The 26,048-nt window shown below is 36.8% G+C and overlaps 1 protein-coding gene across 2 annotated transcripts in view; it reads right to left on the reverse strand.

The window, feature by feature from the left end:
• The window catches only part of CERT1 (ceramide transporter 1), a 72,807-nt gene that overhangs the window by 20,607 nt on the left and 26,152 nt on the right, over positions 1-26,048 (reverse strand). For both annotated transcript variants that reach the window (XM_057363815.1, XM_057363816.1), the window contains exons 4-7: positions 9,473-9,580; positions 8,517-8,655; positions 7,490-7,573; positions 1,920-2,077 (exon numbers count right to left, since the gene is read on the reverse strand). In XM_057363815.1, coding sequence (XP_057219798.1) covers positions 1,920-2,077; positions 7,490-7,573; positions 8,517-8,655; positions 9,473-9,580 — 489 coding nt within the window. The remainder of the gene's footprint in view (positions 1-1,919; positions 2,078-7,489; positions 7,574-8,516; positions 8,656-9,472; positions 9,581-26,048) is intronic.

The following is a 26,048-nucleotide window of genomic DNA, read 5'->3' on the forward strand; positions in this document are numbered from 1 at the left end:
TTCTCTCTAATCCTGCTGATTAGGTGAGCAGCTGGATGGGCATTTCACTCTTTGTTAAGGCTCTCCCACCATAATTCTAGTTATTTAATTCAATAAAGAATCTCCTCTTTCAAAAGCCTAGCAAAGAGAGGAATACAAAATAATGAGTTTATATACTAATTAAGGTACTTTACCATGACTGTCTTCTAAGCCCCAGAAAATATCACTGACAAATGGGACTTGGAAAAAACTGCAAGTCTGCCAAAAGCAGAGCAAGTTGAAACCTCTGAGATTTCAGGAGCTTTTGCCCTTTTAATTCCTGGGAAAAGAAGTTGAAAGTAGTTTGCAAGCCCCTTTAAAATGCACTTACTCATGCTGTATGAGATTTTAGTCCCATGAGATGTCAGGTGAAATTTAAGTTTGAATTTCCACTTGCATCTTAAAGAAGTGCTTTAAAGTAAGTCCACAGGAGAACAAAAAACATGACACTTAATCTAAATAAATTCAAATTGCATTTTAACRTATAATTTTTCATTAAAATATACTGAACCACAGGCAAGGAAAACCTCACTACACCCATGCTCTAAGAAATGTCTCATGAATACAAGTGAACTGGGTTTGTACAGCCCAGGGAACGCCTTTGCTGTGGGACCTAACAGTAGTCCTCCAGTACATTCATGAAAGTCATGACACTGAGCCAGACTCTCCACAGTTTACAGGAGAAGCTGAAAAATAAGCACCAGATACTGGGATAGAAGTTACTCCAGTGGGATAAAARGCAAAATTTTTTCTTTCTAACAACAGATGAGCAGTAGAACTGCTCACAGAAGCTCTGCAGTTCTACAGCCTTCATAAAGCCCTGAKCAACCTGGTGTGACTCACACTATCCTTACTTTAAAGAGAACATTAGAGCAGGACAGACCTCTTGAGTCTGAACTACCCTATGATCCTACAAACAGGCTTCAAGTCTTAGACATACTGTAATTCCTCCAACTACTCAGGTCAAGCAGTAACAAACTGTTGACAGAAGTCACATACTGTGAGACAGGGTCAGGCCTTTGACATATGCACAAACATAGAACAATGCACTAATACAGAAAATAGGGTCAAGGACTCAATGAATGTATTTTTTCTGATTATGTTCATGCTTTGAATAGTATATCACTAAATAGAGGAAGATTTCATACATGATATATAACACATGGAAACCCCTGAGGCAAGAACAGAGCAACAGATGGACTGCACACCAGCCATCAATGGCAGGCTACTAGAAATTACAACCTGAACTACAACCTGCCGTGTCTCCAACAACAGACCTCAGGCAAGAAGACACTGCGTCTTTACAGATGTTACAGTAGTTGAGTAGGTTCAGCACAAACTATGACTGCCATTAGAATAACAGATACACTAAGATCATACATAGACTCTGATTAAACTGATYAGTATAAAGCATAACTTAATCTCACCAATCTCCTAAAGCAAAATGAAATAATTGTATCTTGAAGAGACATCTCAAGTTAGAACTGACTGTTTTCCCCAATACTATCACCACCTCTTATCATACTAAAACATTTCAGAGACTTGCACATCATTKTGCATGCATGGATAATTAGGTCTATGTTAGAAGGCTGCAAACAATATGGTTACTACTATGAAATAATTTCAGGTTCTTTATAGATATGAAAAATRTACGACTACAATCTGAGTAAGTGCTGTGAAACAGACTATGATGAATAGTGCTACTGTATCACCAGTCAGGATAAGGCCCTTTRACACTTTATAGGGATAATAACAAAAGCACCTAAAACTAATAAATGCAGTACATAAAAATAAAAGCAGCTGATGGAGCATGAAAGCTATTAACAGCTTATCTGAAATTTCAATTTCAAGGCACAGAATCTTTTTTTTTTTCAATGAAAGTAGAAGTAATATGATCTTACCTTATCTAGCCTTTTCTGCCAGCTTTCTTCACGTTTTACCATGAGTTCAATACAATGAGACAGCGTAGCAAGGATTCCAGCAGTAGTTGCCTTGAAAGTTATAGCTTCTCCTTTAAAGTCTATGCCATTTATTCCTTTGGGTGCCACATGCGGAAACACTAAAAACATATAAATGAGAACACTGATAGCTGCCTTTAAATCAAACAAGCACTTCACATTTATGTGTTATATTTGACAACAATAGACTAACCAGAAGTTAATTAAAAATAAAAATCCAAAGTGCTAATAATGTTCACAGCTATCCACAGGATAAAGACTCAGAAGGAGGAACAGATCCTTGCAGCTTCATCTTGCTATACTGTATTTCAAGCCTGCTTGTAATGCTGTATTACTCTGCACTCTGCAAATCATGTGGGTGGAGGGAGTGGTAATAGTTTGTAACAATAGCAGTTTGACAGCTTCAAATGAGGCCTAATTAACACAGCAACCTTAAAACATATCAGACTCAGCACTAAGAAAGGAACAATTTCAAAATGTCATCAAACCCAAAATGTAAAATTCAAGGTTTTTTAGGCATGTAATTATAGATTTTAAAACCTCAAAGCAAAAAGGTATAAGATAAAAGCATAAAATGTGCTGAATTTTCCAAGTCCTATTTTACAGTTCCAAGAACTACTTCATGTTGTCAACCAGGCCATCTGTTGCTAAGGCTATTTAAACAAGTCATTTAAAATGTGTGACAAAAAAAAGTACCTATTATATGTCAAACTGGTACGTAGGTTGACATAATAACATATCAAGCACTGCACATGAATGTCAGAAAATATTACAAAGCAGAAGTAATGCTCAAGTTGAAGTTGACTGAGCCCAGCAAGTTAAAGTAACTCCTGCTATGCCACAGGAAAAGCTCATGACTTACCACCTAGCTTGATRTAAGTTCTTCTCTAGTCTCCATGTCAGTTTATTAACATATCACTTATAGTTTAAAAAGTACAAACTAATACTTGAGTAAGTTTATCTGATTGTGAGAGCAGAGCAGATCTTTCAAACAGTTCACTTCTTGTAGGGARGAGCAATCAATTGCCATTCTGTAATGACAGAGCACAGTCTCTGCACTTTGGGAAAAGAAAGCAATTGTCACATGGTGCTCAGCATCGTTTTAAGTTTCAAAAGGTTTAGTACGCCCCTCTTTCAGAAGGAACCAAACTCTTTTTCAAACAAGTGATTACAGACTACACACTACTTCAAATACCTTCACGAGGTACACATACTATGATAGAATACAACTTTTTTTTTCCATGGTAATCAAGAACATTCCCTAAACAGCAAGGGTGATAGGGGCTGGAGAAAAAAAAAAGAAGAAAAGCAAGAGAAAGAAAAATCTGTTTCAGWAATGATAATGAGCACAGCAGCTCTCCCTCCCCAACAGCTGCAGAGGAAASAGAGAAGACTGAAAATGGCATAAACTGGCAAGGAGGTGATGCAGTGACTCCACTGAAAATAATTGAAATGATACCTTTTATACTAATATTATACAAGAACTTTGCCCATAATACTTCACAAGTGAAAACCACCATTTCAATACTAAAAATTTCTCCTGTTGGTGCAGGGTATGTTCACATGAGGGCTTAACAGCACAGCTATAATGCTTACAGATGTGATTTTTCTCTTTCAGTTAGGAAATATGTGGACATACTGGAGAAACTGCCAGTATCTGAAACACTATCTAAAGAATTTCAGAAATCTCTGTAGTAGAATTTAAGGGAAATACAGCAACACAGCCTCATTTCCTGGAAAAGAAAGAGCTTTTGTCCCTTTCTAGTTTTCAGCCACATCTCATTAACACTTCCATGCAGTTTTAGTCATGAGAATAGCTGCGATAGATGCAGAGCTGCAGACATAAAGTCAGTGCCTAAAGTTCCTATCAGTCATTACAACTATGGGCAAAAATGAATGTGTTGCACAAGGACGTAAAACCTATTTCTTTGAAGAGATGATCACTCAATAGGCTCCTTATGATGCATACAAGTATTTTGATTAATCCCTAATCACAGGAAATATCTGTCTTTCATAAACATGTTGGGAGACGACCTCAACTGTCACCTCAGCAACAACTGAGCTTCAGCCCTTTAGAAATACTTGGGAGGAGATTTTCTACGGGGAGCGGTATCTTTCCAATTCCCCTTTCCCCCTCTTTTCCCATGTCAGCTATAGATTGATTTTTTCAAGATGAAATCAGGCACCTGAAGATCTATGTTTAAAGTTAAGGACTAACAGGAAAGTGTTCTTACAACTTCCATTTCGTGACCAAACTGCATGCTGTCAACTGAAAAAAGCAGGAGAATTTGTCTCCCACCTTAACTCCAATTGCCRTATCTTCCAAGTGATTCCTTTTTCATTATCCCACCTATGCTCTATTTCTGATTTATTTTCTCTTATATTTCATACAAGAAATTAATACCATGCTTTAACCTACAATAGCTCTTCAGCTTTTCTCTCCTAGACCTCTGAATCTGCTAGGACAGGTATTTTCCCTTCTTGTTCCCAAGATTCTGCATGCAACACCTTCCCACTGTTTGATCAAATCTGTTTACCAGAAAAGCAGGAGAGTATTCTGAAGACACTAAGTAGAAAGATATTCTTTTACCTTTTCCATTTCATGCCCCCTTAACATACTATGTCACTAAACTAAGTGAAAAACAAACATTTGTGTCCATGACCCATTCATTGATACCTAGTATTGTTATCTTCTGTGGATAGCAATAGGATCAACATGAYTAGTTTTCCTCTAAGAACAATCCCAGTTTTTCAGCAATATCTCAGCAAATATTCTTCCTCCATTCAAAGCACAAAAATCCAACAGAAATCTCTGCTTCACATTAAACTTCTCTCCTTCAGCCTTTGTACCATCCCCATCTTCATAGTTCCAGTACAAAAAACACCTTTTATATACAAGGAGGTTCCTTAAAGTAGGTTACACCTGCTCTTCTTACTCTTAGATAACTTGAATACAAATATGTTCACTTTCCAGAGGGGATGAATGGGAACGCTTTGAGATTAAGAGTTTACATTCCTGAATATAAAATCCCATGGAAAAATGGATTGACCAGACACTATACCTTGCTGTGTTACATAAATGATCACGGTTCCGGTCACCAGATCTTTTAACTGGAAGTGACCAATATATTTAAACAACTTCACAGAACTCTACCTGGCTCTTCACTCAAAGATCCTAGAGAACACAGCAGAGAAAGTCTCCCTATCCATATTATCTTCAGAGCAGTACTCAAATGTCCATAGGCACATTAATTTACTCCTTCCACACAAAGAACAAATTGCAATAAACAATGTGAACACAATCCTTTAGGTCAGTCTTAAATATACTGAGTTAAGCTTTAGACTGGTGCATTAGTAGTTCAAACAGTAGGCTTAAACACTTCTCCATATCACAGTAAGCTAAATTAGGCAGCTGAACCTATTCCTCACCKCCTGAAGCACTGAGTGGAGAACAGTCCCAGAAAAAACAAGCAACCATTTGTCAGCTACAGTTACAAAGAATGCTATAGTCCTACCAGGACTGGACAGAAACTTCAAGAAGAGAACTGAAATCTGAGAAACCAAATTTTAACAGCTGCTCTGAGGCTAAGATTTAAGAAAGCTTGAAGTTGACAAATTTATCCTGAAGTTGATAAATCTTCCATTGCCATTTAGTCTGAATTCTTTTTCTGCCCAATATAAGAACATGGCTGTCTCAACCTGAGACACCTATTTCCCCCACTACATCACTTATGATTCCACTTAAGGGCAGACAGTGTAATTTCTCATTTCTAGTCAAGCTTTGTAGCACTCAGCTACTAAATATTTAATGAATTAGCCGCTAGAAATCAAACTGAKGCACAGAAAAACTGAAATGGGGATAAATATTTTCACAGAAATAACTGACGGAATGTAAATTTAATGGAATACAGGAGTCATAACCACTGGAATTAGAAGTTCTGCAAAAGGCAAGGAGTTGCAGAATTATTTCCTGTAGTGAGCTATAGTGAGCGAGTTTATATACAGGTATCCATAATATCATTCTTAGCATGTAAGTTCCCAAAGGCTTGATAACCAGCTGCATTTAAAATACAGACTTTCCTAATGACACTCCCCATAGCGTATGCATGTATATAGCAAATGCACCAAAACAACGTAGAAATGAAAAAAATTTCTACAGGTAAATGAAGCTGAAACTCCTACATGATTGTACAACAATTAAGTTTGACAAAGACACCTCTTCCAAAATGAATCATGCAGTAAAATTAAACTCTTACTTAGTATTTGTTAAAGAAGGCTTTTTCAGTTTCCTGAAATCTGACTTAACAGTTCTCAAAAAAAGGTACAGGACAGTATACCTATAGACAGTAGGTATAGTGGAACCATATACTTGCTTACACTTGCTTCAAAACTTCAGTTATATGCTACTTAACCTCTGAAATCAGCATTACAATTAATCCTCAGTAGAAAAATCTACTTATGTGATGAAATCTGGAAGTAACCTGAAAAGCTCCTTTCATTTTTTTTTTCTCCTTTCCCTACCTCTTCCATCACAACAATTTTGGCCATGCTCYAGAAAAAGTACTTGAATATAACAAGGAAATATGTAATACACAGGAACAGCACAAAATTAAAAAGAAAACAGAAGACACAGAAAAGTCTAATTTTGCCCTGTAGTTTCCAGGTTCTTGATGAAAGCAATTAAATTTTAGAAAAMATTTCCGGTGAGTACTTTGGGAGATTCCATCACACTTGCAATTGAAGGTGCAATTTCCAAGTTTCGTGAATCAAGTCTAAGAAATATTTTAGGACTGACTAGTCAACAAGTGGAGTGTAAACACAAAAACATTTCAGTCAGAAAGCATGAGAAGATCTAAGAAGAATACAAATACAATATAAATGCCCACACAACTTCCTCCAGGTCAGAAATATCAGATTTCTCAAACAGCAAGACTTGCATGAGTTCTTCACATTTGCTGCATGGATGCAGTGAGTACAATAACTAGTCCATTTATGCTAAGAATAAAAATCAGAATTCTGCTCATCATAACAATGAAAAAGATTAAAATTCTGATAAGTGAGAATCAGTAATCAGAGTTGTCTCAACCATTACACAGCTATAGTATTTCAAAAAAACACAGTGGGACACCTCTAAGCAGAACAGTACTGCACTCCACCAAACCCCTAAAGCAGGTAACACTTGCAATAACCTTGCAATAACAAAATCTCAGTTCCCAATATTTGAATAATGCAGCTGTTTCCACACAGTTTTATAGCAACAATGGCTTTAGATATAGAATAGGAAATTCTGACAAGCTTGCATTAGTATTTGTGTGAATTAAGAATAACTCTGAGAATCATGAAAAGTTGCTGAAGAATTATAACACTACTAAGAACTTCCATTCAAATACACTTAAATAACTATTCTTGCCATTTTCTGCTCAGAAAAGAGCACAGATACCTGTCTTGYACCAAATTTATCATCATACCATTCATTCTAATTTCCATCAACAAAAAAATTAGGACTTACTTACATTTTTCCTTACTGCTGTTACTGTTATGTACAAAATCTCCATCAGGACGTACTGTAGGGAAATCATCTTCATCATCTTCTACCACTAAAGGTGAGAGAGAGTGTATTATGGGAGTGAGAAAGCTTTTCTAGTTCTTTGTGCAAAAAAGAATTAAGAGCATCTTCATGGTTAGCCAATAATTCTTTCTATAACAACAGTCATGAACCCTTCCTCCCTTTTGAGTTTGTGGGGTTTTTTGACACAAAACCACWATCAATGTAAATGTCAGTTAACATCAGAATCTAATATTTCTCAGCATTGATACTTAGCACTCATTTCTATGGTATTTTGGTGTTACAAGTGGATAAGTAGGGAGACATGATTCAGCAGCTATCTAATCTTCTACACTGAAAGCTTACCTAAAAAAAGTGGAATTGCACTTCTCTGGTGTTTTGTTATTACTGAAAGTTTAAGACTGCCAGAACAAACACAGAGATGAATATAAATGACTCAGTAGAGTGCACAGATATGATGACAAGCTGTGCTCTGATATAAGCTATTCAGAGATATGTAGACATCTGCACCTTAGTCTAGTGTGGTCTCAAGAGTGCATTGAGTGCCCTATTTCCAGCCAATGTATCTCTAAAGCAATACTTAAAGCAGCACTCTTGGCTTTTTTTAAACAATGCATTGTTTCTATCAAAGCTAATAACCTGGATGTTTTTCAAAACAACAGGTAGACACAGCAACAAAGTGAATTCATGAGGGTTAGCAATTCATATTCTGTAACATAAAACACTTTAAAAGAGCATTTGTTTTGCACAGTTGACAGTTACAGGCTAATATCAAGCAGATTTTTAAACAAATCTGATATGTAAAGTAAAAACAGCTAATATGTTACACATTTATGATCCATCCCTTTACTAAAGAGTAAATTTAAGGTACACATTCTATTTATATGACATTAAATTATATTGTAACTGTATTGAGGTTTACTAGGTAAAAAGCTAAATTCTATGGAGGGAAGAGTTTTTAGTTACAGTGTTACCTTTATCTCTCTGGAGTTCATCTTTGGAAACTGCATCTGCACACGCATCGAAGTATTTCTGTAAAGTATCAACTTGTCTACACAATATGTCTCTAAAGGTTTCCATTTCTGCAAGCTTCTCACGTAAGCTATGGCCCTTCTGACAACACAAAAGAAAAAGGCCTGAAATGTTTTTACACACTCAATAATAGCTTGATGCACTGCAATTAAAAAATATTTTAAAAAAAATATTTTCTGCAGGTATGAAGAAGAAATTGAAGAACACTAATGGCATTTTAGACATCAGCAATTATGAACTACTATTAATGTSAGAAGAAACCATATCCAGGTGTTCCTTACTCATTTCGTCAGTGGTCTCAATGTTTTCTCTTGACTGCATCTGCTACTTCAGAGCACTAAGCTTATTAAAAACATGATCTTTCATGTTACCAGCTTTATGTCTATTTGCCTGAAATCAGTTTAGTCTAGTTTAAGATCTCTGTTCTATCCTTATTGCCTTTTCATGTGTTGCTCCTCTTCTGCTTTCCCAGAAGTACAGCACACCCAGAAGTACAGCACACGTGAAYATTTAATACATTAAAAATTCACATGTGTGACAAAAGGAAAGCCATTGTTTGTCAACCAGTACTATATCGTATTTATCAAGCTACAGAATTAGTGATTGTTTTCATTTGAAGCCCAGGACATTCTGGTGAGTACACCAGAAAAAGTTAATGAACACACTTACAAGTTTGATTTTTGCCACAGAAAATGACACCACAGTTTAAAAGAGATGACTGCACAGAAGCATGAGAGAGTTTCCTGCAACATCTGTTCACCATCATGTGATGGACTACTGACACTTAAGAGTACACTAAATATTTTGTATATTTTCTATAATAATGTGAATGAGTCTCCATATAATTTCCAGTTGCATGTTTTCTATGCATAAATAGTAAGAAACGTTTTGCACCAACCTTGAATGATGAGGTGGATGTCGCAGAGTATCCACTTGCTCCAGAGACAAGAGACACCATGGAGCCATGGCGTCGCAAACTTGACTCTGATCCATAGCCAGATTCAGTCTGAAAAGCAAACCACAGGCAAAACTAGAGTACTGAGGCTTTTGATAAAAGAGAAATCATGGAAACAAGATTAATGTAATCTTCTCTGAAACCCACCCATTTGGTTTTTTGCAGTACAAGTTTAAATAACTCAAGCTGTGCCTGCATATAAGATGTTGATGCACATCTGTAGAGTTACTATAAACTTATTTTCATTACCATAATGATTTGTAAAATAATTTGTTACCTACAACAAATTATGTGTTCCCAACAGGACATGGCAATATAAATTTAATGATTCAGAAAAGGACAGTGTTTCTTTATTTTGGCTAGCTAGTAATTCCTAGCAAGTCATTTTCACACAGCCTATTCAAGAACTACTCTACAATTAATTGGGAGATTAACATGGTTCAGACTCAATACTATCAGCTTCAGTCAATCCTTCCAATGACACAAATACCACTTTCTTTTTAAAAGCAACAAAATAGAGATCAAAGAAAACCAGACAATTACTGCTATCAACTTGTTTTCCTGTTTCAAGCTTCTTTAGCAAAATCATTTATAATACACTGGAGATATTTTTTACTGAGAACAAAAGTCCACATAAAACAAGGTAAGACACTAAAAGTAGGAGAGGAGACAATAATAGAGACTAATTAACCAATGAAAAAAGAAAAACAGCTCTTGATTAGAATAACATTTAACAGCTCTAAAAACAGAGTTTGACAAATTGTCTCCAAAATTAAACAGAATCAGATATTGAAGAACTGGAGGAAAATAAATTTCCCTAAATGCCAATATAAATGACACATGCATGGCAAGGAAGATGAAAAATCCTGATAAATACATGGATGGTTCCGAAAAATATATGAAATACTGTTAGTAGATGAGTTTGTCCAAGTAAACAGACAACATTGTGAAGAAATAAATTCTACAGTAGCACAGAAACTCAAATGGGGCAGAAGAAGGAGAGACAAAACAAATGGTACAGAACAAACAAGAAGCAATGATGAAATTCCAGCTGTGGCATATTTTATGGAAAAATTGGAAGCTGATATGCTTTGGGAAAGGCAGGAGAGTGTGGATAAGTTAAAAGCAAGAAGAAAAGTAAAGAATTGAAGAAGGTAAAGGTTAAGAATTTGGATAAAATGGGAGAAAGTATGTATGTCTGAGTCACAAGTAGGCTTGGGCATATGAGCGGCTTTGTTTCAAAAGCATTAAATAAGCATAAGTTATCCAACACTTYGAAATATTTCTTTTAAATTTTCCTTTAAACACAACTATAAAAGGACTTCACTGTTAAGTCAGTACCCTCAGTATTTATTTAAGCATATGCCACAAATCTCAAATGACCCAATATTACCAGTAAAAATTAATTTATTTTTTTCTGCAAGTTGTACACACTGGGAAAGATGATAAAATTTCATTTCAATAGGATATAGCTTAAAGAGCAGTTAAATTTTAAAATGTAGCCAAAATATCCGTTTCATTGAGGTTAGAATATTTTAACTAGGAACAACAAGCATTCTCTGATGGTTTTCTCCTTTAAGTGAGAAAGACACACCTATTCAAAACCTTGTTTTAGGTTTAGGAAGTAAAGTTACTGGATTTCTGTATTTGAGATTTAGTCAAAGCCACATCTTAATAGTCCTACTTTGGAACTTTCAAGAATAGATGTAAACATAGAAGTAGAAAATCTGATGGATTACAATTTACATCTGAATTAAATCCTTTTCTACCAATTTTATGCATACAGTCAATGCTCAGCTAATTTAGCTCATGAAATAAAAGCTGAAGGTGAAAGAAAAAACCCAACTCTTCTTTYCATATCAATATGTAAGCTCAATTTTCTAGAGGTACCCTTTCAGCAGTACATTTATTTGTCTGTCATTTTTTGTCAGGCTTGTGATTATTAATTCCACTAAACAGTTTATCCACACTACAGAATTGTACCCATAACAGCATACACAATTACATGGATACAGCTATCACCTTGCAAAGTCTACCAATAAAAAGGCGCAACATAATTTACTATTTGCTATCGAGAAGCAAATTCAGCAGGCATTAAGAGCAGACTGAACAGCTCACAACATGAATAGAAACCATGTGCATTTACAGACCATGTTCACAAAACTGTGTCAGACAATTATGTCAGACAATAGCCAAGAGGAAAAAAATAAAATTACAKGGAGCATACTTATTTTTCACAAGAATCAGAAAATAAGTACTTATTTCTAACTGGTGCACAGACAAGCCATCCTGCTCACAGCAGACACATGCAGGCAGATGAACACAAACAAAGAAAGCATGAATCATGCAAAGCCCCACCATTCTACTACCGCAACATCTAAACGAGAGCAGGTCACTGCCGCATTTATGTCTTGCAAAGCAGATCATCATTAACGATTCACTGCTGAAATAATCAATTACATTGAGAAGAGGAACGTAGACACAAGTTTCTTCTGTTTATACAAATTTTAATTTTCCAAGAAAAAAGTGAAAAAGCAGGTAGAGTTCATATGATAGAAACCAACAGTCTCTGCTTGAAAACAAAATTACTTGTAGAAGTTGCATCAATTCATACCATCAAGCACTAATGCTAAATTGCCATGCTCAGTAAAAAAATGCAGTTCTTTGAAATTCCATGCACACATCACAGCTTGAGAAGTTAAAACTGGCATTTGATAGTAATAGCAACACCTTCAAATTTCTAAGGCAATGCMTAAAATCCATTAATCCTTTTGTTACAACAGACAAGAGGAAAGAGCCACATGATCCAAAGCTTCATGTGATCCTTTAACTGGAGCAGATGCTAGTATCAGCAACAAGGCAGTGTGTCAGAAAAGCCGCTTTCAATAAAAAAAGCTAAGTATTTGCAGATCTCCGTTACTGCTTGCACTGATCCTCAAGTGGAAAATAATAGGCTTGTGTAAAGCACAGACTCACAGCTAAGTTCTCCCACTTAAAAAAAATCAAATAAAGCAAATTATTCTCACATGTCTTCAAGGAATTATTTTGATTATGTCTCAATTTAGCGCCTGTAAAGCACTTTAATGTACGTTTGCCCACCAAGGCAGATATATTCAGTTAGCATTATAAATTATTTATTATTTTACATAACACAAGCATCAGACAGCTCCTCCCTCTAAGGCATACAGCTTACCCTAGAAGGCAATGAAGCAGATATTAGGACAAAGTGACTCTAATCTCATTCTCTATAGCATTTGTGAAAATCTCACTAAAACACTCAAGAGATCAAGCCGCAATATCTTATGAAAGAAACAGAACACAGAAAAAAAGGAGGAACACAAAAGGAAAGAGCTGGAAGGTACTATGAAAGGCTTGGTGGAAAATAAGCAGATAAGCTCTGTAAAGCAACGATGTTCCAAAGGCAATTTTTAGATTTGCTGCAATGCATGAGAAAGATGTGTTAGTGCTAGGATGAGCCAAGGCAAGACTACCAAGGAGATAACTGCACAGTAAGAACTCAACAGACACTACATGTCGGGCAGTACAGAACAAATATCTGAAGACCAAAGATAAAAACATCATGTGACCATAGGTCAGATTTTTTGACTGTTCTGAAGCTGCTGATAATGCAAATTTAAAATTGCAGACCTAAGGTGGTAGCTAGCAGGAAGGCTGAGAAATTCCACAATCCAGGTCAGAGCAGCTGGACGATGATTCCCCACCCACAGCCTTCCCAAGCACACTGCAGATGAACAGTTAACAGGAAAGAGCTTCTAACACGATCTTTTTTGCAACTGTAAAACCTGGGAAAGACATGTACGCATAACTTTCCTCCAGCAGTAATACATGTTGCAGTTCCATAGTAAATACACGCATTATGTGCACAGTAGGAAACCCCAGGAATTCCAAGATGAAAAACTAGTATAAAAGTAAAAGTTCACTGAGCTAAAATACTAAAATCCAAGCTGACAATAATTGCAACACTTAGTGTCCTTAGTAATGAAACTAATGCAGCTTGTACTGCTGGGTCATGAGACTGCAAGACTGGGAGAGGCTACATTTACCCCTCCCATGAGTCTGCTGTCAGGAGAGGGACAGATAAGGACCGTATTGCTATACAGAGCTAGTAAATTCCATTCTATTAGACAACAGTAGAAAAAGCACTGATGCTTTGGCCTCAGCTCCCAATGCTCTGAACTAAGTGTTCTTACTTGTATGCAGGCTTTGAAAGCTAGTGGCAGTAGTTACAGATTTTAAAGAATGAATTAATTTCATTACATTATTGCCTGAACTTGGTCAAAGGCTAGCCCTTGAGCAACTGTGCCTTTAAATAAGAACAATTCTGATCCTAACTGCAATCATTTGTCACATCATTTTTTTAGCAATTACAAAAAATTGCATAACAGTTATATGAAATATTATTACATCATCTCTATGCGTAAAATTCAAAAGGGAGTCTTGCCAGGGTTAATGCATAAGTGCTAGCTAAGGCAGCCCGAGAACGGGCTCACCCACGGAGGATCCGCTAGGTGGAGCGAAAGYCCGCGCCTTGTCGGGACTGAGCCCGTAAGCACAACCCAGCCTGTCTGAACAGCGGGACAGACCAAGGAACACTAAACCACACCGTGCTCAGGCATTTAGGCAATATCTTACTTATACTTCAAAACGGCAGGGAAGTTTTGTAACTTCCTGTACTTAACTGAAGTAAGAGTAATTGCCTCTTACTTCAATTGTTGGGTTAGGCGTATTTTTTAACCTAAGGTATTTAAGTATTATATTAATATCCCTTCTCAAGAGCTAGAAAAACACACCCACCATCAGTATTATGGTGAAGAATCTTGGCCTAAATACCATAATAATTTTGAAAGTGCATGGTTAAAAAGGAATGGGGTTTTTTTCTTCCACCTTTGTGAAAAGGTAATTGYTGCAAGCCAGAACCTCTTCTGGACATGGACTTGAATGGCCTACACTTTCATTAATCAGAATAAATATTTTCCTAACAAGAAACCCCAGGATTCAAAGTACAAGTGGAGGCAAGGCTTTTACTTGTACTAAAACAAATGAACTACAAAAAGCTTTACAGTGCACAGAATCTATCAGCAGATAAATATGCTTAGCCATCTGTGCTTCTTATCAATAAAAAAACCACAAAAGAAAATGCTCCTGCAAAATCGACAAAGATCATTAAGTCCCTTGTTCACCTAGTGCAATTAACAGTTATACTGTCACTGCTAAACTTGGAAACAATTTTTTCTTCCCCTCCACTCAATTCTTAAACATTCATTTAGCCATCAGAATAGAAATCTCTATCAAAGGGGTATTTGGCATATGCCTTTCACATAATATATAGCAAGCACTGGAAGGTAAATAAAATTGGAATTGTCAAATTTCATACTATATTTGACAAAGAATTTAAGGAAAACTATCTTACACCCTAAGGAAATACATGAGAACACTTGCTGTTGAAACTCTAATCTCATAACAGTAATTTGGAAAAGAGGGGAAAAATAAAGGTTTACTTTTAATACTTTGCTTGTTTTGCATCTCACATCCTACTAAATCTAACACAATTTTCTTCACTTTCAAAACCTATTACCTATTCTTATTTCTCTCTTACTCTAGCCTTGTTTTCATCAGCTCTCAACACCTATTTCCCTCAAAACCAAGGGAGCTCAATGCACCTATTACAAACTTGAACAAAAAATAGTTATAYAGAATAAGGGCCTCCAAGATACGCAATTTTTTTATGATGCTCCTGATAAAGTTTCAGATTCTTGAAGTTGTCCAGAGTTGAAGACTCATAAAAGCCAGTCCTTCTATTGAGTCAAAATCATGTTTGCCCAAAAACTAAGCTCAGTCTGGTTTAAAAGCTCTTAATGCAACAGCATTCTGATATCAGTAGAATCTTTACACCTATTTCTAATCATACATCAATTTGACAACTTAAGACTCTGCATGTTAAACTCAAACTATCTAAGCAATAATTCTGTCCAAAGATAATTTTATTTTTAAACAAAAGACAAACACCTTTGATATTATCAAAATTCYGAAAGCATAATTCTGTAAGAACAAACTCAACCGTTCTGCATGACAGGCAAAAAATAATCAGAATCATTAAGGTTGGAAGAGACTTCCAAGATCATTGAGTCCAGCCTTTGACCCAATACCAGCCTGTCAACCAGACAATAACAGTAAGTGCCACACCTCCAGGAATGGTGGCTCCATTACTTCCCTGGACAGCGCATTCCAATGCTTGACACCCTTTCAGTGACAAAATTCTTCCCACTGTCCAGCCTGTACAACCACCCTMCCTCCAGCAGATCAACACTCCCACCCACCTTGTCACCTGCAAACTGAGTGAGGGTGCACTCAATCCCCTCATCCAAATCATCCACAAGGGTATGAAACAGAACTTGCCCCAGCACTAAGCCCTGGAGGAACAGCACCGGTGACCTATTACAGACAGATGTTACACCATTCAAACCCACTTTATGGTCTTGACTATCCAGCCCTRTTTTTACTCAATGTACAATGCACCTTTCTAAGCTATGGGCTGCCAGTTTCTGTAGAAAAAAGCTGTAGGAAATGGTGTCAAAGGCTTTAATGAAGTCTAGACAGACAGCATTCATAGCCTTTCCCTCATCCACTAAGCAGGTCACCCTGTCACAACAGGAGATCAGGTTGGTCAGGCAGGACMCGCCTTTCACAAATGCATGCTRGCTGGGCCTGATGCCCTGGTTGTCCTGTATGTGCTGGTGATCACACTCAGGATATTCTATTCCATAACCTTCCCCAGCACTGAGGTCATCAAGGTCAACCATGGCTGACAGGCCGCAGTTTCCCAGATCCTTCTTCTGACCCTTCTTGTAGGTGGGCACCACACCTGCCAGGCTCCAGTTATCTGGGATGTCCCTGGCTAACGAGGGCTGATGGTAAGTGATGGACAGTGGCTTGGCAAACTATTCCATCAGCTTCCTCAGTCCTCTTGGGTGAATCTCATCCAGCCCCATAGACTTGTGATTGTCTAAGTGACATGGGAGGTCACTTCCTCCTGGGTTACAGGGAGTCTGTTTGGATGCCCATTCCTGTTTATCAGCTCAGGGGGTTGGTTGCCCTGAGGATATTTGGTTTTTCTGTTTAAGACTGAGGGAAAGAAAGCATGAAGTACCTCAGCCTTTTCTGGATCCTTAGTGACAAGGTTCCCCACCCACATAATCCAATAAAGGATGGAGATTTTCCTTAGCCCTCCTTTTGTTGTTAAGGTATTTGTAAAAATATTTTCTTATACAGCAGTAACCAGACTGAGTTCTAGCTAAGTTTTCACCTAACTTTTTCTCTACATGACTTAGCGATAAAATAAATAATTGAGATTAATAATAATAATTAATAGAGATTAAAGAGATCCTTGTACTCCTCCTGAGAAGCCTGCCTCAACTTACACAGGAAGCATCAATTGCAAGATCTTAAGTGAAATGAAGCTGGGAAAGGGCTTGGAGCACAAGTCTGATAAGGAGTGGCTGAGTGATTTGGRGTTGTTCAGCTGGGAAAAAAAGGAAGCTCAGAGGAGACTTTATCACTCTCTACATCTACCTGAAATGAGGCTGTGGTGAGATGGGTGTAAGCCTCTTATTGCAAGTGGTAAGTGACAGGACAAGAGCAAATGGCCTCAAGTTGCAGCCACAGAGGGTTAGTTTAAATATTACGAGAATTTTTTCATGAAAAGGGTTGTAAAACATTGGAACACAATGCTCAGGGAAGTGGTAGAGTCACCATACCTCAAAATGTTAAAAAACCATGTGGATATAGCACCTGAGAACATGGTTTAGTGGTAACATGGTGATGGTGCTGGGTTGACAATTGAACRTGGTAATATTAAAGGTCTTTTTCAACCCTAGCAAGTCTGCGAAACACTTGATACACAATCGCTTTACCAAGATTTTTAAAATGAAAAATGAAAACATTACATGAAAACATTAATTGTTTTACAAAGACTATCACCCCATGGTTCTAAAATTTTCATTTTAGGTCATGGGTTAAGAACAAGTCAAATAGACATAAAAAAAATGCTAAGGGGATAAATAATCTGAATATTTCCAATGTTTAGACATAAGACCTAGTTCCAGATACAGAAGGGCAAAGCTATGCATATAAAGCAGATCCCACATCAGAAAACTCCATAAGCAAACTTAAATTATACGAAGAGCTTTGTATGTTTCACGTAAAAGGCACATTTGGGTATCTAAAAGGCTAAAAATTCAGATAATTTCCAAAACCTTGGTGAATCATCAACTTGAAACATGAGCATATGTCCTCCTGTCACAAGTTTACAAGTTCTTTGTGCTCTAACAGGTCAGGACTGGGAAAATTAAGTTGTCATATGCCTCAAATTACTTTCGTGTTAGTACGAGTTCACTTGCTAACCTCCCCAAGTCAGTATCTTGTGTGACCACTAGAGGGAAATAGCGAAAAGGAAACAGACACGSCTGGAGGTTACTATTGGTCAAAGTCCAACAGTAACCCTTACCCTGTTTCTGCTTCAGTCCCTGGGCATAGAAACCTCCTTTTCTTGGTAGACAATTAAYGCCAAAGCAGTTTTACCTTTAGCCTTTATAATTACATTTGAGGCACATTTCTCAGTGAGGATAAAGTTTTCCACACATTTTGCAAGTAGTAACAATGACATTTAGCACTGAATGGATGACGGCAAATGAGAAATTTTAATTGAGATTAAAGAAATTATTCAGAAATTACATTTCTCTGCCACTTCAAAACAGTGAAAAAACTAAGAACACACTCATATCCAGTTAAGATTGTCCAAAGTAGTACATAGTACCAAATCAATGTGACAAATGTTCTGGCTCAGATTTCTTAGAGCTTCATCTAACAAGTAGTTGGGTTCAGTACAATTTAGCTTTAAAAAAAACTTAATACTTGATATAGACAAAATGGGGTACATCTGTCTTAAGTACCATATCCAGCATTCAGCTGCTCTGTTATTAGTCTGCAAACATACAGGTCATCATGAAAAACAGTTTTATATACCAGACAGGCAAATAGGCACAGGATTTCTTCATGTACAGGTTACACATTAAGTAAGCCCTCACCAAACTCGTTTTCCCTGTATGTATACACAATTTGGGAAGCATCAGAAGAAACAGAGTTTTAGTTGAAACCTACCAAACCCATTAAAAGTCATGAGATAATGACACAGACATATTTCTTCTGAAACACCTTATTTATCCTGTTCATAGCACTAAGTTTATACAAGCTTACTTAGGAGTTTGTAAAACTGTTTATGAAACGCCACTTTCAGAAAGCTCATCTTTGAAAATTAAAGTATTAACTAATACTACATACAATATTAGCAAACATCAGTAAAGATATTAAACTCATCTACCAACACAAAAACTACCTCCACACTATCATTGTTCATTGATGCAAAAGGAAACAGACTGCTTTTATTTGCTAAAAGGCAACGCCCTCTGTGTAATAGGAAAAACAACTTCAAGCACAACACAAGTCACTACAACAAGCTGACCTACCCTACCACTTGAAGGAAAATCTGGAAACTGGTCAGAAAACAGCTCACAAAAGGCTGCTTCTAGTACATTAGAAGAAAGCAAATCAAAGGATCTAGGCCCTAAATGTTCAGGACTTCGAAGATAAATGCTATCCCGTGTTTTACACAGAACTGTAACATTGCTAGTCATTATTAGCCTGTGCACTAAGCTTTGGGACAACATTMTGGTCTTGCTTTGCTTTCCAGAGGGGTAAAAAGTATGAACAAGATAAAGGGTGCCAGTGCACTCCTGGTACCCAACACAAAAACCTCCCTGCGATAAGCAGGAGTTAGAGAACAGTATAATAAAACAAGCAGTTTAGTGCCTATTTTAACACATGTCTTCCATACTAAATACTTCCAACTAAATTCTCTTATTTCATGATAGCATCTGTTTTGTACAAGGGGTAGAGCCCCTTCCATAAGAACTTGTGCCTTAATTGCACACTGCACTATGAAATTGCAAACTGCACACTGTACTATGAAAAGTCCAGGCAACTGCAGAAACACATTCAGTATGTATGTCAGCAATTATTTTGTAGACTCCTATTTTCTACATACTGCTGAAGTCCAGTCCAATTGTTGGTTCTCTCACCGCAGTGTACCCCTGAATAATTCATCATGAAAAAGCTACACATGTGTTAAGAGCTGACAAATTGAAACACTGATGATATTGCCTGAAGACATCCTAGTGTGCATATGGGGGTGTGACACAGGACTTCAGGAGAATGGTCATATTCTTGCTGTTGTGCTTTGAACTGCAACACACTAAAAGCTGACTGCACTTCGTTGTAAAGTGAGGAAGGAAACTCCCACCTGATGGTAGGCAAGATATTTAATTCTGCATGGCAATGGCTGCATGTCAGTGACAAAATACGTATTCTGTCATCTTCATACTCTAACAGATCTCTATATAGTCCAGTTCAGATACTGAAAAGGTAGCAGCCATAAAAATGAAAAAAGTGAAGCTATGGTATCTACATCCAAAAGCACTGCAGACTCAAATCTGCCTCACAGTTGAGAACACTAAAGAAAATTGCAGATTTGCTGGGTAACACAGGGCTCTTGTATCAAGACAGTATAAACCAACAAGGAGGGCAGAAAACCTTTCCAATCAAGCATAAAACAAGTTTTTTCCTTCTACTTGAAGCCTCATATCCACATGTTTCACACTTTCCTCCCACATGACCAAGTTCAACCCCATAATGAAGCATGTCTTTTACTTCAGGTTCCATCTACTCAAGGTGGGTACTCCAAGAGAGAGTATGTAAGACTGTACCCTCTCCATCTGTTGAAGGCATGTCTAGCTAGCATGATGGCCTCTTCTCAAGAATTAAAACACAACCCAGTCCAGTAAGTCTCTGAAGATCAATTAGATATACTTGCACAAACCTTAAGTCTCACGTATTATTTGATTAGATTATGGGAGTTGCAGTCTAAGTAGCTGTTATCTTTGCACTTTCTTTGTACTTTGCAAAAGAGGCAGGTTTACCTCTCACATTTCCTCAAAACCACTAGATACCACTAAACACAAGAATTTAATATTTTCTGCTTAACCTTGATTAGCATATTTGGGGACAGGTAGAAACAAGAATGGAAATAAGTAGATGCTGCACTTTTTGACTTGCACAAGAATAAAGCAAACCTGGAGGAGACAGACCTTTTATTTACATCTGAAAGTCTGAGAACCAGCAGATTGAGGCAAAAAACCTTATCTTGTTAAAAAAAGAATGGTTTCAAGACAGAGGAATTATTTTGCTGGGAAACAGAAAATATTACAACACATGCACAGAAGAATTAACTGCTATATAATAAATATGTTTTTTACCACAGAATCAGAATGATTCGGATGCAAGATCTCCAGTACTATCTCCCACTCAGAGCATGTACAATTACATGCTCAGGCCTACATCCACAAGGATGCATTCTTCAGAGAATTATAGTATCTATTTTCAAAGCCAAAGCAATTGTTATGAAACATAACTGGAACACACAGGCAAAGAAAGACTGGGTTGGTCAAAGTGAAACAATCTGCTTTGTTTATAATTAATCAAGTGTGTTGGGCTGGAATGGACAAAGATTTAGTCCAGCTTTAAACAGTACTAACTGTAACTACTTATTAATAAAGCTGCAACTTAACAGCTGCTGTTCGAACATGGGCCCAAAAATGGCAAAAGATGCCAAGACAGACAAAGAACTATTGTTTTCTGTCCTGAAAAGGAAGTTTCAACAGTTTGGAAGTGACAACATTTAGGTTTGTTGCAGCAAACACGCTCCTATAATCAACTGAAACTGCTGATTCACTGGCATTCCCATAGAGTCTTCTTTCAGGAAATACATAGTTTTCAGCATTAAGTGCACTTGGCATATTTAGTAACCTCAAATGACAAGCAATATCATATGTATTAGAGTTCTTGTTGATAACAATGCTAAAATAATGGAATGTACAAGACATATCCAAGCTTAGTTTTCCTCTTTGAAATTATATTAATATTTAATTCAATTTTAAAGAAAGAACATTCTGTTATTGACAGGAATAATAACTGGACAATCCATCTAATTTTCCCTGAAAGCACAGCATCTGTACAACATTGACAAGTTTCAGTACCAGCTGTGCATCCGGGCAAGTAATTCTCACCAGCTGAGCAGCCTCAGGTTTATCTGTTTGTCTAAACAAGCAATTTTACAGTAATACACAAATCCTCACAAATTATTCCAGATTACCACAGGGGTGGAAAGATGGACACCTTTTTCTACTTGACCCTTCACTCCCAGATTTTCTGATGTCTATGTTCACACCAATYAATACAGGATATTTAAACAATAGCAGTTAAATAGTTAACCCCTTCTTTCTCACCCACTATTTACAATAGGTATACTCGAGAGCAGAAGTTTTGTTTCCTCTGCAATCTATGCACATAGACATTAAAATAACAGGAAATTCATATTTTCGTGCTTTATCTGTCTTTAGAGGAAGAAAAAAAGGATCTTTTTGCTGACCTACAGTGAAAATTACACTGGAAGAATTACCTTAAGAGGTTCAAATAAATGGCAAGGACATTAAATTAAAAAAACAGGTGCCCCAAGCCTTGTTGTGTTTTCTAAGGAATTGCACCAGCTCTTCAAAAGTCAGGTCTGCTTCTGGAGTTAAGTCTCTTTTTCACGAGTTTGCCTGGATGGTGGTGGTGCATGTGCCCCTCAAAAGAGCCAAAAAGTGACGCCTGTTAAATGTCTCATTGGTACTGGTGCACTCCGCCCATGTGCATGAGCACTCTACAGCAAGCCTGTTAACTATTATTTGTTAGTATCACATCATGCAGTTTCACTATAATGAAGGCTCACTGAACAAACGCTACCTCYTAAGTTCTTTTAGAAAGCAAAAAAGACCGCCTTTGGTAGATTGAGGCATACAGAGAATCCAAGAGTTTTCCATTAGGCTGCTAATGCACAGTATTTYTGAGGTGATGACTAATAATTCTGAGTAAGCAGCATTTGGCATGTGTCAACTTTTAACTGTTTAACCACTCACTACTTTCACATTGCAGCTCTACTTTCTGTTACTAATATCAACAGCACACCTTAATTTGAGTGGGCATTTATCACTGAAGTTAAGCTTGACACAGGTCTCTCTCAATGAAAAATACTGTTTTCAGTGAGACCTTGTAAAAACATGCCACTCTGGCACGAAGAATTCAGACTCCTGCACGCCATTCTACTGGTTACAAACCTTGACATTCCCCTAACTTCTATTAAATTAAAGTATACACTATCAAAATAATCTACCACAGTTTTTATGAAGTGAATTAATAACACCTTTGGGTTTACTACTGGAATCCCACTTGTTTGTAACCATGAGACTGCCAAGACTACTTACTGCACAGCCAGCTGCAAGTTGACTCTTCTTAGTTCTGATCACCTCAAGACTGAGTAGTAGTCTCATGACCAAGTTTACTTTAGACATGTACATCAGACTTCATTAAACTGCACAACAAAAATTTTGACTGACCTGCCCTTAACAGCTTAGTGAGCGGTAGTGTCACAAGCCTCTCACATTATCTGAAATTCAGTTTGCACTCTACAAGTGTTTTCCTTCACACGGTATTGCATCCAAAAGGCAACATTCTGCTAATTTGCAATTTGAACTGCAATTTTCAGGAATCTATTAGCTATTCCAGAACACCCTTGTTCACCGGCCTGGCTATGCAGTGAATCAGAAACTTTTACCTTTCTGTGAATCTGAATCTTGAATCAATTAGTGTATTTAGCTAATTTAACAGAAAGATAGGAGTAAGCCATCGTTCACTACCTTTTGAGGGCAGGGGCTTAAGAGAAGGAGAGTTCAAGACCTCTACCAAGACTATGAAGACTACCTGGTAATGCTCTGACTAGATGAGAGAAAACACTTTTTGATTAGGAATATATAGGTGATGCCAGGTTTCATGCATACAAAGATTTCCAATCAACAGAAAATAATAACTGTAAAACTAAATATCCCAGTTTTAGGTTACTTGTTTGAAAATGTATCAGTGTTTAAGAAATGAAATTAATCTGCTTTAATATCAATGAAATGAAGTCAACTGCTTTAATAATTACTTAAATTTTTCTTAAATTTGATTTTACTAGACTCCCAAATCCAGTAGTTTGGGTTTTTTCATCCTAATTAGATCTGCACTTAAACAATGCAAAAAATCTGCAGCATCTTACTTGGTGAGACAGCTGGTAATTCAAGAAACAAGATGTAGCGTACGAAGAATTGCAYAAAATTAGAATTACTTAGATGTTCAACTATCTTTGACCCCAAGCTTGCCATGTCTCCTCCCCCCTCAAGCTATCTGGGGAAAAAATGCTAAAAAAAAGGGATTGTTTTGAACAAAAAATGTTTTGTTTTCTTGATGTTTCTGTATAATCCTATTCTAACTAGCTAACTCCTTCCCCAGTGTCTAATCAAGAGTGAAAACAATCAAGCAATAGTCACTCCTTCTAGGAAAATTTGTACTGAGGGGGACAGGCCACCTTCATTTTAGTGGGACAGGTTCCTTCCTCCCCAGAACGAGGACATTTGTCAATTAGGCTCAGAAAAGAGCCACTTCATGCCTTGACCAGTCTAACTTTGAGAATCTTGCCTCCTGCTCCAGATATAACTTCTTGTATATCACTTCAAAATGAAAAAGAAAACCCACCTACTCCCTACATGTTGGATATCCAAGTACTCCTCTAAAAAAGTACATTTTCCCATTCGACACACCTAAGTCAGGTATTTTAAGAAGTACACCAAGACTTAAAACTATTTCAGTTTGACAAAAGATTTTGTAAATATGAGACTTAAAAGCTCTCAATCTAGTTTAGTTAAGAACCATGAAGTCAATAATGAACACATGAAGAGTTGGTATGTATAAAAAACACAAAAAAACTATGATAGACCAAAATAGGACGAACCTAAACTGATGGGAAGTTTCTCATGAAGCATTCATTTCCAAACAAATTCTCATCACAGTCTCAACTTGGGTGGTAGATTAACAAAACAAGAAATCATTATCTGGATCCCAGGAGTTCAAGTGAATTTTCTCAAAACAACTTTACTTATACACGTTTCTCATAACAAACAACAATTCACTCCTCTCATTTCTCACAGCACTGAACTAACAACATTTAAACTAGTTAATCTAATCTTAGGTTAGAAATTCCAAGCTCCATTTTGAAACCATGGGAGAGACATGGGGGAGGCAGTCTTTCAAATTATTATTAAGAAGAGAGTAACTTTCCAAAAACATCAGCACTGCAGTTCTCTGCTCCGACACCAGAGGAATGCCTGATCAATACATTTAATGAAACACGTAAGCAGAAGAACAGACTCCTAATTATACATGAACTATTTCCTCCTTTGCCTCACTGATAGTTTTACAGAAGTTTCAGATGTATCCCTCCTCCAGTTCAGGGAGATGAATGAACATTTTAGAGCTATACTCAAAACACTCAATGTGGTAAGGATTCAGGAACCTCAATACAAGAAAAGAAAAATACAATTATAAAGCCCCTCGCTTAATAATAAAAACATGCTTTCAAATAAAAATTCTAATGGTTTTTATGTTTGAGCATTAGCTATTTTACATTTTTCAGCCATCAGCTACTCATTCGTTCTGCTAAGTACAGTTTTTCTAAGTCTACTTATACCCACATTTAATATAAAATTAGTTTTAAATCAGTGTTCACTCTGTTTGAAGCACAATGAAACCCAGACAAAGTTTCAGTCTACTTTTCTTAGTCTGAAGATCAACAACCTTGTGATATGCTACATTAAGTCTCACAAACACACTTTTGTTAGCAAATAGCTTAAGCAGCCTACCCGAACTACCTACCCACTCAGCAAAGCAACAAAGAACTTCGAAAACCAACAAAGTAACTACTTCATGTAGCAGTAATGTTAATAAAAATTCCTAGTACAGGAAATAATTTCTTCTCTTCGTTTTATTCAAATTATTATTTGTCATTCGAAGAACCCAGTTCCCAAACAAAATAATTTTTACCCAGAGGTAATAGCTTGTTAAAGAACTTCTGCTTGAGGTTTGGTAACCAGACCAGAAAGTTCCTTAAAAAAATAGTCAAGAGTAAGCAGACACAAATCTGAAGTTTTCAGTGCAATACTTTGCCCATCTTCTCCTACACTCAACCAAGTTTTTGGATATAAAACTTCTATGAGCTGAAGTAAATTAAAGGATGAAGAATTACTTGAAACTAAGGCTCACTTTAGTGTTGTTCATACGAATTTGAATGAAAAATGAGATTAACTTCCAGATTGCATGAAAACTTTTTTTTTTCAGATTCTATCAAAGTTCTGTAGGAAAAAAGTGCTATTTCTTAAATACTTTCCATACAAACTTACATATAAATTACAGGATATAGCACTAACCCCTCAATGAAAGTACAGAAACAAGACATTTAGAGACGCATTTTTAAGAACCA

This window comes from Malurus melanocephalus, unplaced genomic scaffold, assembly GCF_030028575.1.
Source record: "Malurus melanocephalus ecotype Western Australia unplaced genomic scaffold, MMel_1.1 scaffold_31, whole genome shotgun sequence".
Classification (NCBI taxonomy): Eukaryota; Metazoa; Chordata; class Aves; order Passeriformes; family Maluridae; genus Malurus; species Malurus melanocephalus.